Genomic DNA, 14,443 nt, shown 5'->3' with positions numbered 1-14,443 from the left:
CAGAAAAGCCTGTTAGTTTGGTCTTAGTTATTACGATTATCTTTTTTTGTGAGAAAAAAAAAAATTATGCAACCCAGAAAAGCTCGTTTGCTTGGTTTCAGTTATCACAACTAACTTTTTTTCTGAGAAAATAAATTCTCATAGCGTTACAAAGCTTCCAACTTTGGTATTATTTATGTACATCAAGTCCAGCTAAAGAGATACACAAGTGTTCTAGCACAAAAGTCTCAAATACTTTCATTTGGCTAAGGCTTAAAGACAAATTCGTGCAACTCCTCTAGAAAAAGAGAAAATATGTTTGGATGCCAAATTACGGCTTAAAAGAAAAAGCCAAGATCCTGACATTGTCTGAAGTCCAAGGACCAGAGCCTTCAAAGGTAAGTAGATCAAAGGCTCTTGTATTCTCTCTGAAGGTGTCTGGTGAAAGCAATCACTGATATTCACCAGCGTTACTGAGACTTGTACGCTTCAAAGAATAATAAGGGTACAGGAAACTGATGAGTCAGTACATGCCCACCCCACATAATTACCTCAAGAGAACTGAGTAGATTAATGTCCACCTCAGAGAAAGCTTGACCTTCACTACCTATCTTTAAAGAGGTCTGGAAATTTAGGCGCCAGGACTAACAAAATCTTAAGGATAGACTGTTCATGTTTCTTCAAGTTCTGTTAACAAAACCACTTACTGTTTTAATTGTGTTTTAACTGTGTTTTTGCATTCTCTGAAATTACAAAGGACAATTTGCTCTCAAAAACTCTGTTGGCAAAAGTCGCTAGGAATAATTGCCTGAATCAACACATGATTGCAAGTAGTGAAAAGTACTGTTTGGATATTAGGCAACATTTGTTCCCATATCCAGTTAACACAGAACAGTTGCTCCAAGTAGGCATAAATTCTGTTTTATACCAAAAACCCCCCTAAGATAGGGCAAAGAAACGTTGAACGCAATCGTCCTCTTTAGAGGAAGAAGGCAAGGTTTTTTACGCCTCATGTTCTATTTTAGAAACACAAGTACTTACTTCTCGGTAAGTAGTAATATTGACACTTCTATGGCAAATGCTATCATAATTGTAAAAACTGTATTTCATAGTCCTAGCCACAAAAAATACACATATTCAAGTATTTTGTGCAGGAATTCCAAACAATGAAATACAGAGCCTAAAAAAAACCCTCTTTTTTTCTTTTTTGAGGGTAAGGTTTTTATTTAAGATTTCTTCGCATTTTTCAAAAGTATAACTTTTGTGCATCAAAAATATCCTAGAAATAAATCCCTTCAGTTCTCAAAGAAATAGCTTTATACATGCAGATAAAATATTCTCACAAGGAACAAAACATTACTGAATGCACGGTGCAATTCAACATCTAACCATTATCCTTACATTGGTCTGAATAATCTAGTATAGAAAAATATCTTTAAGAGTTTCTCAAAGACTTAATTGGAAAATTACTACTTATGGATGTTCACAGTTTTTAACTAAAAGAGTTAAAAAACAGATTTTAAAATTTAAAAAACAGATCTTGCTTTTGGAAATGGTTTGGAAAATTCCTCAACAGATGTTTAAGCTACCATTAAAAATGCTACTAATTAGCTTACACTTTATCTCTGTAATCATCTCTTGATTTTCAGAACACATTCACACTAACAGCTCCCTGATCTACTACAGAAAGTGATGCTATGGCAGCCCCGTTGAAAAGATGACAATTTTTTTTCTAGACTGAAAACTACTCCAGCTTAACAAGCATTAGACAAAAAAAAAACCCTAAAGAAGCTCCATGTTTCACTTGAGGATGATGAATTTGGCTAATCTAACCTCAAATACATAGATGAACCTTGGAACATTAGACCTTGGGAGAAGTGAGGAGGTGGTTCAAGAACAAACACAGGAAGAATGTAGTTCAAGAAAACTTTTGTAACATCAATTTTTTCATATTTTCTGTACCATGTAAATATGGAAACCTACCAAAAAAAGAAAAAACCCACAAGACCAGACTAAAAACTAAAAAAAAACTATAACAAAAAGAACAATAGTACATATTCTTTGTAATAATAGGAAGTTAGCTACCAGAAAAACTCAGACAGTGGAAAGCAGCCTGTAAAAGTAGCCAGTAAAACTAGTGATGCAACAGCCATTCCTCTGAAAAAGGCTGTTCTGAACACAAAGCTTTTTTAAAACCAAGCAATCAAAAAGGAATAAAATGTCAAGTCAATGGTATAGGCCTTCTCCAGTTCAAGAAAAGGCAAAGACTTTAGTGTCATATATTTGCTGACAGACAACTCATGCTCAAAGCAAAAACAACCAGGCAGGATAAGATTACAGTTTAATTAACTGACATTATTTCAGGACAATAGAGAATCTTGAAATACACATACCTGGTTTCCCACCTGTGAAGACTGTAGTCTTTCTGAAGAATCACTTTAGATTACTATCATAATGTATTTCATACATTTTCCCAAATTTTTATCATAAAAACTATTTCTTTTTCTTTGACAAAAAAAGTTTTCACTTTCACTCTGGCTTACCTAAATGCACAATCTTACATTCAGACCTCTTTTGATCTTATTTTAATGAAGAGCTTTAAGGTGTTTATAATACAGCATGTTTCAACTATGTAACTAAAAACATCTCTGTAACCATGAGTATAGAAAGACTCCCTCAGGCCACAAACTTCCTTTTTTGTAGGGAAACCAGTTTCTTTTTTCTCCACTACTGTTCTTACAAATAAGTCACCATAAATACCGTTCTGTACAGACCCAGATAATCCTAGATTGAAAGAGATGCCAACTCCGTCGTTTCCAACCCATTCTACTAGCTTGAGTCTCTTCCCACACCCCTACTGTATTCCACCCACTTTATGTCTTCTTAAATTTCCTCTTTCCCTAAATTTAACCAACTGCTATCCTTTATTTCACCAACTCCTCAGTTCTGTGTCTTCCAACACCATTTTTCTTCCTTGACATTTTCTCACCCCAATATAAACTTGGTTCAGCCAAGGAATAAGACTCAGTACAGTGTATCCTATATCTGCCAGGGGAATATAGCAAAGCCGTTCTTCCAGAAACCATCTACTACCACAGACACAGCAGATTGTGCTGAGTAGGAAAGGAATCCCATGTAATTTCCTCTGCTCTCATACACTGAATTCCTTTTTCTATTTTTGTTACCTAGTTAAAACTTCCCACCATCATTCAAAAGCTGAAAATGAAGATAATCCACTATAAATTACACACAATTTCTAGGCAGGACTCTGAAAGATTCATCTAGTTCACTGAAAAATAGTATTTTCATCATAATGTAAGTTTATGCAGAAGAAAAAAGATCCGTTCCAACCCTGCCACATGTGCTTTGCCACACTCCTACCAAACATACAGGAGACAGGATCCTATTATAACTATCATTTTCAACATTTTTGCTTTGGCAAATAATCAGTAACAGATCAGTTACTTTATTTACCAACCTATACTATGTATGTTTACTGATATGGACCTCTTTTTATTGGAACATCAGGTTCTGAACTTTGGTTTGGTTTGGGAAATTACATCAGATTCTGTTGTTTTATACTGACTGAACACTACACAAAATGTAAACTATAATTGGTAATCAAGCTGCCTACTGCCTACTATTTTACAAAGAATTTAAAAGGAAACTTACTTATTGAGTTTTTCCAAGTTCTCCTGGGCATTGTGTTTTTCTCTCTCATATGCATTTTCTAACTCTTTGAACTCTTTCCTGATCATTTCTAAATCTGAAAGAGCTTCAGCTCGTCTGTATTTTTCCACATGCACAGCTTCTTCAAGTTCTTGAATTCTTAACTACCAAGTGATAAGAAAGCAATTAAAGCAAGTTAGGAAAGATTATGATCTTTAATGCTGGACTGTTTTGCTTTACAGGAGACTATATTCTATTAATTCTACATAGAAGCCTATACACACGTAAAAACTTTGAACATGTCTAAAAACGTAGGAATACATAAAAACTGAGACAAATAGATATGCTGACCAAAAGTACCTTCTGTTCTCATTTGGAGGTGTCTGGCTTTTCCCATTTTCCTGAATTTTTCCAGTAGAATTCTGTTTTTTAAATAGACAGGAAAGTGTGGGACTAACAGTAAGGGCTACACTTCCTCTCAGAATAAAGCACACTTTGAGCTTGTTCATGTATACAAACAAGGAAGAAAAATTCATCAGTTATTCACCCCTAAATGACAGGTCTCTCATTTTAAGAATGTTATCCTCCCAGTTCCTTTGTATGTTGCAAAAATGGAGAGGAAATTAAGGAAACTAAATCTTTTCTATGAGTTGAATCATCACTTTTAAATTTTAAGTGCCTATAAATACAGAAGATCATGAAAATGAGAAAACAACTGACAGAATAATGGCAATACCTATTTTTGTTACTCAGAAAATAGGAAGAAAAATATCCCAAAATTTCTTTTTTTTTTTTGCTTAATTTTTTAAAAGTCCAGTGTGAAGGGCTTGTTAGTACTAAGCAATCACCATTTATCTTTCTCAAAAAGTTTTTTAAATAAACCATAATTGCTTTATTGTGTTAGACACTGTGTGATAGAGTTTAATACAAGAACTTAATATGTAGTATATATACTACATTTATTCATTTAATCCATCTTTACTGGTAAGTCTGGATATCACAACTTTGAGGCTCAAATGTACTCTGAGTAATTGTATAACTCACACTCCTAAAGAAGCTGGATGTATGCACTGTATGTCCAAATTGCTCTAAGTGCCCATTCAAAAGATACAGGGCAGGATACTTAAACAGTAGTATAGTGCTTAACTATTGTGAAACATTTCCTTTTCCCTCACTGTTTAAATGCTACTGGGAATTCTCAAACTTACAAATCTGACGTATTTTACTATTTATTCTAATAACTTTAAAGTTCCCTGAAAAGCAGATATTCTTCTATTCTCTCCTTTTATATATTAGTTTTTACAATTCTGACACTTACTGCAAAAAATCTATTCAGTGTTTTCACTGGAGCAAGTAAGTGGTCTTAACATTTTTGGAGCACTGTACCTTCAGAACTTCAACTGTTTTACTGTAAACTTGTACAAAATATTTACCAAAAAGTTTACCTGGATGATCTTTGAAGTGAAATTGGATTCTAAATGTGCTGCTCTCTCTGCTTCAATGCTTTCTTCCAGCTCCTTTGTTCTCACTGCAGCTGCCTAAAAGTACCATTTTGAGGATATTTAAGTCCAGAGATAATAACATGACAAAGTCTGCTCAATTCTGCTCATTCATACAGCAACCTGATACATTTGAACTGCTTGCATTTTGGCACTGTGAAAACCCATACCAAAAATAACATATATAAATAATTTTTACATATATAGAATATTAAATTAATATTTTCTATTTAAGGAAATAAATTGATATAGCATTATGTTATTGCTGCATTTTTTATAATCAAGAAAACTGCAGCCAGGGTCAGAAAGCGGAAAGATCAAGTTAAATATTCTACCTATTCCCTTACTATTTGCTCACCGCAGGCAACATAACCACACTTTGTATGTTCCAAAATACAATGATGCATCAATCAAGCATTTAAAATTTCATAAATGAGATATGAAGCACAGAGAAGACTCTTCAAAAATATGTTCGCTCTGGCACCTGATTTCTAATTAAGGTGCCCAGAACAGAGTGCTTTGCAGCTCTAGACTAGTCACAGTTTCCCTACAACAAAACTCTGTAATGTTTTAAAGCACTAAGTCATTGATTTTGGAAAAGTAAAACAAATTAGTAAGTATGTGAGACTTCACGTTGAACATTTAAAAGAAGAGAAACACTAGCAGATCTTAAAATAAAAGCTCTTGGCAATAAATTAAACTTTGTATAATCACACACACAAAAAAAGGAAATACTTTTGAAACTGATACCCATGGAAGAACTACTAAAGAGAATATCAGCAACAGCGTAAGAGTTTACGAAACCTACTCCGTAGTAAGGTCTGTCAAAAGGCTTAAACTTTGCCTCCTGCCATGAGTTTTATCTGCTTAACACAATAAAAAAATGCAGAAATCCTGCACAAATACTCCCACTGTACTTTCATAACGCTAAGATTATTCTCATAAATAAGAATGTCACCCCAGTCTTCAAAAAGAGGAAGAAGGAGGGCCCAGGGAACTACCTGTCAGTCAGCCTCACCTCAATCCCTGGAATGGTGATTGAGTGCTTCATTCTAGAGGCCATGTCTGTCCACACAGAGGACAAGAAAGTGACCGGAGTAGTCAGCATGAATTTAGGAAAGGGAAATCATGCTTAAGCAAACTGAATGCCTTCTACAACGGTGCAACTGGATGGATGAATGAGGGAAAAGCACTGAAAGCCATCCACCTGGACTTCAGCAAGGCTTTTGACAGTCTCCCATGACATCATCATAATGCAAACTCTGGAAGAGTGGGCTGGATGAGTGGACAGTGAGGTGAACTAAGAATCATCAGAATGGCAGATCCCAGAGGGTTCTGACCAGGGGCTCAAGGCCTGTAACCAATATTGTCCCTCATGGTTCAATGCTGGGCCCATTATTGTTTAGCTTCTCCATCAGTGACTTGGATGAAGGGGCAGATGCCTCCTCAGCAAGTTCACTGATGACACAGAGCCCAGAGGGCTGTGGTGCCCTTCAGAAGGACCTCAACAGGTTGGAGAGACGGGTAGAGAACTGCCTGAAAATCAACAAAGGCAAGTGCAGGGTCCTGCCCCTGGGATAGAATAACCCCAGGCACCAACACAGTCTGGGGGCTGACCCGCTGGGGAGCAGCTCTGCAGAGAAGGACCTGGGGGTCCTGGTGGACAACAATCTGTCCATGAGCCAGCAGTGTGCCCTGGTGACCAAGAAGGCCAATGGGATCCTTAGGAAGAGCATTGCCAGCAGGTCACCAGAGGTGATCCTGCCCCTCTACTCAGCCCTGGTGAGGCCACATCTGCAGTGCTGTGTCCAGTTCTGGGCTCCTCGGTACAAGAGACATGGAGCTCCTGGAGCAGGTCCAGTAGAGGGCCACAGAGGTGATTAAGGGATTGAAGCATCTCTCTTATGAGGAAAGGCTGAGGGAGCTGGGCCTATTCAGCCTTGAGAAGAGACGACTGAGAGAGGACCTCATCAATGTGTACAAGTATTTGAATGGAGGGTGTCAAGAGGATGGAGCCAGGCTCTTCTCAGCAGTGCTGAGCAACAGGACAAGAAGCAATAGGCAAAAACTGATGCACAGGAAGTTCCACCTGAACACAAGGAAGAAGTTCTTTCCTGTGAGGGTGACCATGCACTGGAACAGATTGCCCAGAGAGGTTGTGGAGTCTCCCTCACTGGAAATATTCAAGAACTGTCTGATCCCTTCCAACCTTACTCACTCTGTGACTCTTTCAAAAATAACTTGCTTAAGACTCTCAATATTGTCTAGGCTCTATTCCTTCCAAACATCCTAATCTGCTTTGCCCCTAGTGAAGAATTAGCAAACTACCCCCTGCTTTAGTTTAGAAGGACTCCTTAGCATCCTCCAACAGGTGAACATCTGCCAACAGGATGTTTTTACTCAAAAATAATGTCAGCCTATTAAAAGTGGTCAGTCAACAATAAATATATGTGGATTTCATTTCTTTTTTAAAACATATAACAACTCCATCTAAAAGTAATTCTATTTTAAGCTTGACGAGAAGATAAAGGAAACAGTGAGGAAGGTACCTATCACAACATTTAGAGTGGGAAATAAAATTTTTAAAAAAATTAAATGAAGAAATGGAAACTTCACTGAAAATATTTCACTGCATACTCTAAAGAGCAAAAACATTTTTCTGTCTTTGTCTGGTTTGTTCAAGTGTCTGTTCTTAAAGCAAACATTGAAATGAAAAAAGTGATTCTACATGTAAAGTTTTCAGGAACAACATACTAATTCACAGGCTTTGTACTGAATTTGACTTCTAAATATTATTTTATTTCCTGAGCACCTCTCCAAAGTACAACTGTGCCTTTATCTCAGCCTCTCTTCAGCTGAAACCAGAGCTGGAAAACACAATCAAAATGGTTTACTATCCCCTCAGATGGAACCCCCTAGACTTGTTAGATTTCATCAGTCCAAAGATGAAAAATAAAAACAGAAATAATAGCTTGAATGAGGGCATATGCAAGAATCAAAAACTGGAGTAATCAGATTCTCTCTAACAGAACACATAAGGATCAGTTCTTGGTATAGCTTTTTAAAAGTAGCATCTATCTCTTTGAGCTGACATGATGGACACTGAATGCAAGGACAAGCAATGTGGTCCAAAGGAAACACAAACTCTCAAAAATACAGAAACCTCAGTCCTAAGAAAATTCTGAGACAATAAAGGAAGAGAGGCAGGATCAGGCAGACACCTGTAAGAAGTGTCAACATATCACTCCTTTGCTGACTGAAGTTTGCAGATCTTTGGTTTGCTTGAGTTGTCACAAGTCACTGAAGAATTAACTTGTAGAATTAGCATGTGTACAAAAAGAGAAGCGCTGGGAAAATTAGTGTTTCAGCTACAGACATTCCTGATGATCCCTGGAATAGGAGAAACAGCTCCTATTTGCAAGCAGGACAGTGTGTCTAGCCTACTGTCAAAGAGTTATGACATTAGACACCAACCAAAGAAGAGACAGATGTACCTGACAGGTGTCCAATTGAAAGTATTCAAATAGATTCAAGACAATATACACAGAAAAATTATATTAGAAACCAGAAATCAACTATCTGTTTGACAGGTATCATTTTACAGATCATACCCCCATACAAAGGCATGAGAAAACTGACTTTTTCAAAACTGGAGTTTCTTCACAAAGTTAGGAATATCAATGCCCAATTCTTGATTTTGAAGTTTCTCTTCTTCTAGAAATTGATTCTTTAAAGCTTTGCCTCACTTCGTTACAATTTTGATTTTTAAAATCTTGTTTAAGTTAGTTCACTGGATCTTCAAAAAACAAAGACCCAGGGAAAGAAATAAAATGTATTTTCGTTCAAGACAAGTCACTGTCAGGGCTCTGACAGAACCTGCCACTAGTTTCTTGTATTGTTAGAAGCCAAAGATGAAGAATAAACTGTATTCTTCCCAAAAGTCTCAGAAGATTACTCATGCAAACCTTAGTCTTATCTTACCAGTATATATACTATACCCCAAAGACTCACATGCTTAACAGAGCTTGCAGAAAAATTACATATGTGAATTGAGGAAGTCATGTAAATGCAATCAATATTCTTTTTCATTTGCTCTATGATTTTTTGCAAATACAAAAACCAAATTAGATGTCATCAAATCAGTGAGAAATTAGTCAGAAAACAAAAACTTCATGAGAGATATTGAACTAGCCATTAGCACATAAGCATTTCTAAGCAATACAGAGTTATTAAATATAAAGAAATTCAGATTTACTTAGATTGTTCTAAGGAAAAGATTCTTGGCATTTCTATCTGTCAAAGTGCACATCAGCCATAGAACTTAAAAGCTGGATTCCAAACTGAGTCTGAAGATTCAGCTGGGAAGAACACAGCTGCAACAAAATACTGTACAGAAAATCCATTCTATTTTGCTAGTAAAGGTTCAAAAAGGCTCTATTTACATGCACTTCCCTTCACAGTGAGAAGCTACATGCTCCACCAGTGAGAACAATCTATTACACATTCTGTGAGTGAAAGAAAAGTGTCAGGGATGAGACTAGCCTGTAAAGCCATGCTAAAAAATCCAAAAAGAGAAATAGGCAGGAGAGGAGTTCTGTGTTCCTGTCTGACAAACAGAAAGACAATGGTACCAGAGTCAAACCTCTTTGAATCAAATGAAAGGTAAGAATCAGTATCCTTACTGAATCATGTGTATGAAAAGTTTACACAATGCCTGTCTACAAAAAAGGAGCTGTGAAACAATAATGTAGAGCAAGCCTGCAGGCCACAGATATCCAGACCATAAGGTCTCATCTGGGAGTCAAATGAGAATACATTCTGCTTCAATATTGAGAGCTTCCTGTCAGGTCCAAATCCATCTCAATGATGGACCAGAAAGTGAGTTCTCCAATGATTACAAAGTGCTTCCTTATCCAACATCAAAAATACTGGTTATTCAACAAGATTCAGTCATTTGTTACCTTCATGTTCACCTAACAGGATATATGAAAGCAGACATCCTACTTTAGATGTCAGATGCAAACTCATGGAATTTCTAAAGTTTCCTTAGATATTCAAGCTGAGTTGATTTCAGTCTTAATTTAAAGAACAAAGATATCTGGGATCAGTTTCCATAACAGCACAGATAGAATTGCGACTTTTGAGAAACTGTAAATAAACGTGACTAAGAAAAATTCAACGCCAGCCTTAAAACCTGTGGGCAACCATGCTATATGTTTAATCTAATCTCTTAAACTTCAGTTGCTTTTTCCAGTGTCCTGTTGTATATCAATGCTAATCTGGTTTCTAGGAGACACTTGCTGCATGCTAACAGTTTGCAAACTATCCTTTGTGGCTTCCACTTTTCTCAGCCCCTAGCACTTGCTCCAAGTATGCAATATTTGTGAATACTGGTGTACTCCATACTGAAAGTGTAATTCAGTATCCTATATTTGTGCAATACCACATTTGCTGTTTGATGTTTGCATTTACATAAAAATAAGCTTTATTAGATAAGCAACAAAGAAAACAATGGGGGGAAAAGTACATTTACAGCATGTTTGGATACAGTAATCGAAGTAATTTTTCTCTTCTCTTACTTCTATTTAGACCACTTCTGCAAGATGTTTCGGTTTCATTTTACTAAAAAGTTATCAGGATACTTACACTTTTCCAAAGCTGAGGTCCAACATCTATGTGAAATACTCAGCCAAGATAAAGTTTTAAGTTAAGAAGACACACATGTACTCATACCTGGATCATCATCCACCCACTCTGTGCTTCCATATTCAGATTAAGATATTCCTACTTAAGAGCATTTCCCTATACTCATAACTCAAACCAGGGGGTCTAAACACATCTTTGGGAGATGTGCCAACCACTTCTACCTAGTGTTAGAAATGCTGATGCCTCTTGATCGTGGTAAGGTGGAGCCATCTCCTGTTTGGAAAATAAACAACCTTAACTATAAGTTACTTGAATGCAAACAATTCTTAACTACTGAAGTAAATGTTCTTTCAGCCTGACCTAGTGTGGTTAACCCTCACTATACACATTTCCTGTACCTGAAGTCTAGAGAAACATGTCTCAGTGACAGAGCAGCCATGCTTGACCTGCACAACACTGGATAAACAAGTATGCTGGCCTGGAAGCTTCAATTTAAGCCATATGCCTGACTTTAGGCTAAAGAGTAAAACCAATTAGGACTGCTAAATTGATACAGTTCGGTTGCCTTTGGATAAAATCCAAGTTCATTCCAATCTGCTACTGAGTTGCAGCTGGAGAAGCCATCTGAACTGCTCTCCCTTTCTACAGTACCTTGAGGGGGAAAGATGCCTCTTTTGGTTCTCATGTTCAGTAGCTTATGTTCTCATGTTCAGTAGAGCCCTTAACAGTACACACTGTTACTCTATACATGCACAGACAAGACTCAGTGACTCCAAACTCCTTATGAGGGCTACATAAAACAGTATTGAAACAACTTTGGTCTGACAGTGAGGTAAGACTAAACAATCTTCAAACTAGACTTGAATAATATGATGACATAGGAGATTATGAAGAGGAAGCTCGTCTCTGAGAGAAAGTCCATTATTATAGAATCATAGAATAGTTTGTGTGGGAAAGAACATTGAAGATCACCTTCCATTAGACCACCCGGCTCAAACTCCCATCCAACGTGGCCTTGAACACTGCCAGGGATGAGGCATTTACAACTTCTATGAGCAACCTGCTCCAATGCCTCACCACTCTCACAGTACAGAGATTCTTCACGGTATCTAATCAAACCTACTCTCAGTTTAAAGCCATTCCCCCTTGTGCTATCACTACATGACCTTGTAAAAAGTCCCTCTCCATCTTTCCTGTAGGCTCCTTTTGGTATTGGAAGTCTATTATAAGGTGTCCCCAGAGCCCTCTTTTCTCCAGTCTGAACAGCCCCAACTCTCTCAGCCTGTCTTCATAGGACAGGTGCTCCAGCCCCCTGATGACCTTCATGGCTCTCCCTCCTCTGGACTTGCTCCAACAGGTCTATGTGCTTCTTATGTTAGGGAACCCAGAGCTGGATGCAGGTGAGGTCTTAATAGAGTAGAGCAGAGGGGCAGAATCACCTCCCTCAACCTCCTGGCCACGCTGTTTGCGATGCAGCCCAGGATGTGGTTGGGTCTCTGTGCTGCAAGTGCACATTGCTGGGTCATGCTGAGCTTCCCTCCGAGTCTTTCTCCACAGGGCAGCTCTTGGTGCATTCTCTTCCCAGCCCGTATTTGTACTCAGGGTTTCCCTGACCTAGGTGCAGGACCTTGCACTTGGCCTTGTTGAACTTCATGAGTTTTACACAGGCCCACTTCTCAGGCCTGTCAAGGTCCCTCTAGATGGCATCCCTTCCCTCACATGTGTCGACCTCACCACAGAGCTTGGTCTCATTGGCAAACTTGCTGAGGGTGCACTCAATCTCACTGTCCATGTCGCCAACAAAGAAAAACAGCACTAGTCCCAACCCCTGGTCAACAACTGGTCTCCATTTGGACATTAAGCTGTTGACCATAATAAGCCTTTGAGGGCAACCATCCAGCCAATTCCTTATCTACCAAGTGTTCCATCAAAGCGATATTTCTCCATTTTAGACACAAGGATGTTGTGTGGGACAGTGTCAAATGCTTTGTACAAGTCAATATGTCAGTGAGCTTGTTGCTGGAGAAATACAAACTTTGGAGCCACCACAGAGATACCACTACGAAAGCTGTAGTGCTTAGAATCCTCCAAGTATGTAGTATTATACATTTATAAATATATATTAGAGAGAGAGACTATAGTTTTATATATATGTATTATAAGTAAACTACATACTAAGTGTGTAGTAACTAATATAGTCACACTATATACAGTCACAGTAGCTAGAATTTCTAGATGCCAGTTGTGCATTGCGGAGACACTAGAAAGAAGAAGATTAAAGATAGGGGTAAGTCACCAAGAAGTGTGTAGAAGACAACAAACGCTAGTTTAAAGTTTAACCAGTAGTACTGTCAACTGACTGAATGTGTCCTCTCTTGCACTGCTTAGAGCTTTTGCAAGTTGTTCTGATGAAAACCATAACTTACCTGAGCGTGCAGTTCATGGTGGAATTATAGCAACAAGGAGAAAAAAGAAAAAGCGGGTCTGCAGGTTTTAGGGGTTTTAGTTTTGTTTTCAGCTGAGACCTAAATTTCTTGTTTCATTGACTTACATACAGTAAGAAATAAACCCACAGCCTCAAAGTATTGCCTGTACATACACCTCGTGCAAATACAGATATGGACCATCACCCAAGTCTTTGTTGCAGTCATCACCCCATCATACCAGCATTACCAAGATAATACAAGAACACATATTTCAGAAGGACATGAAAAGCTCAATATATAACAGAAGGTGGGGGGGAGCAGAAAAGGTAATGTGAAAGCTAAGGGAATGGTCTTTAACTGGTAACTAACAGTCACAGAAATATGACAATGTACTCAGTCTCAGATATTAAATGGACCAAGTTATGGGACATATTTCAGGCCTCATGAGAAAGACTTAAAAACTTTGAGACCTTGAGTTCAGCTTACTGAGAGTTGGCAGCCTCAAACACATAAAACAAACAACAGAAAGTCATTACATTTTTGTGAACAAGGCAAAGAGTTGGAAATTTATTAACTAATAATTCTGTTTCTTGTGGTAAAATCCACATTCTCATTGCAAAACTACTTTCCCACCCAGCTTTTTGGCTGGAAACATCACAAGAAAAACTATTTTTATATAAAAATTACTCTATATTTCCCAAGAATCATCATTAGGTATGGAGCTAAAGGCTAAAATAAAAGACACTGGTGCTGGAAAATTGATTATAATAGATATTAGTATCTTGATGAGTTCAACAGAATTAGATCAATAATTTCTCTGGCTACTGAATCTTAGCCTAAAGAGGCAGAATGATATTAAGGTTCACATTCTCAATTTTTCTAGCACAGTATGTTTTCTATTTCTATTTCTATTTCAGAAGGATTCCATGTCCATGCAATGGCATGGTATGTTGGTATCACAAACTGGCAAACTGGAAAGCTAGGAGGTTAGACAATGCATCAACAGCTGTCTTTCAATTGAAGAGTCCACTAAAACTTGCTATTACTCTTTCTCTTCATTTCTAACTTCAGAAACTAGAAATTTCCTCTTTTAGATCACAATCAGAATAATGCTTGAAGGGTAAAATCAGAACAATATTTTGAAAGAAAAAAGAAAAAAAGAAACAAGAAAAAACCCAGTAGGGTGTAGGCAGATTTTTTTCACATTCCCGTCTTTATAATAGC

General features: G+C 37.6%; 1 protein-coding gene across 3 annotated transcripts in view; it reads right to left on the bottom strand.

Annotated features, from left to right (window-relative positions):
- Positions 1-14,443, bottom strand: part of CCDC171 (coiled-coil domain containing 171) — a 143,935-nt gene that overhangs the window by 113,829 nt on the left and 15,663 nt on the right. For all 3 annotated transcript variants that reach the window (XM_027634420.1, XM_027634421.1, XM_027634422.1), the window contains 2 exons: positions 5,094-5,186; positions 3,652-3,812 (listed from right to left, as the gene is read on the bottom strand). In XM_027634420.1, coding sequence (XP_027490221.1) covers positions 3,652-3,812; positions 5,094-5,186 — 254 coding nt within the window. The remainder of the gene's footprint in view (positions 1-3,651; positions 3,813-5,093; positions 5,187-14,443) is intronic.

This window comes from Corapipo altera, unplaced genomic scaffold, assembly GCF_003945725.1.
Source record: "Corapipo altera isolate COAL_440 unplaced genomic scaffold, ASM394572v1 61411, whole genome shotgun sequence".
Taxonomy (NCBI): Eukaryota; Metazoa; Chordata; class Aves; order Passeriformes; family Pipridae; genus Corapipo; species Corapipo altera.
This window is presented reverse-complemented; position numbering and strand designations above follow the sequence as displayed.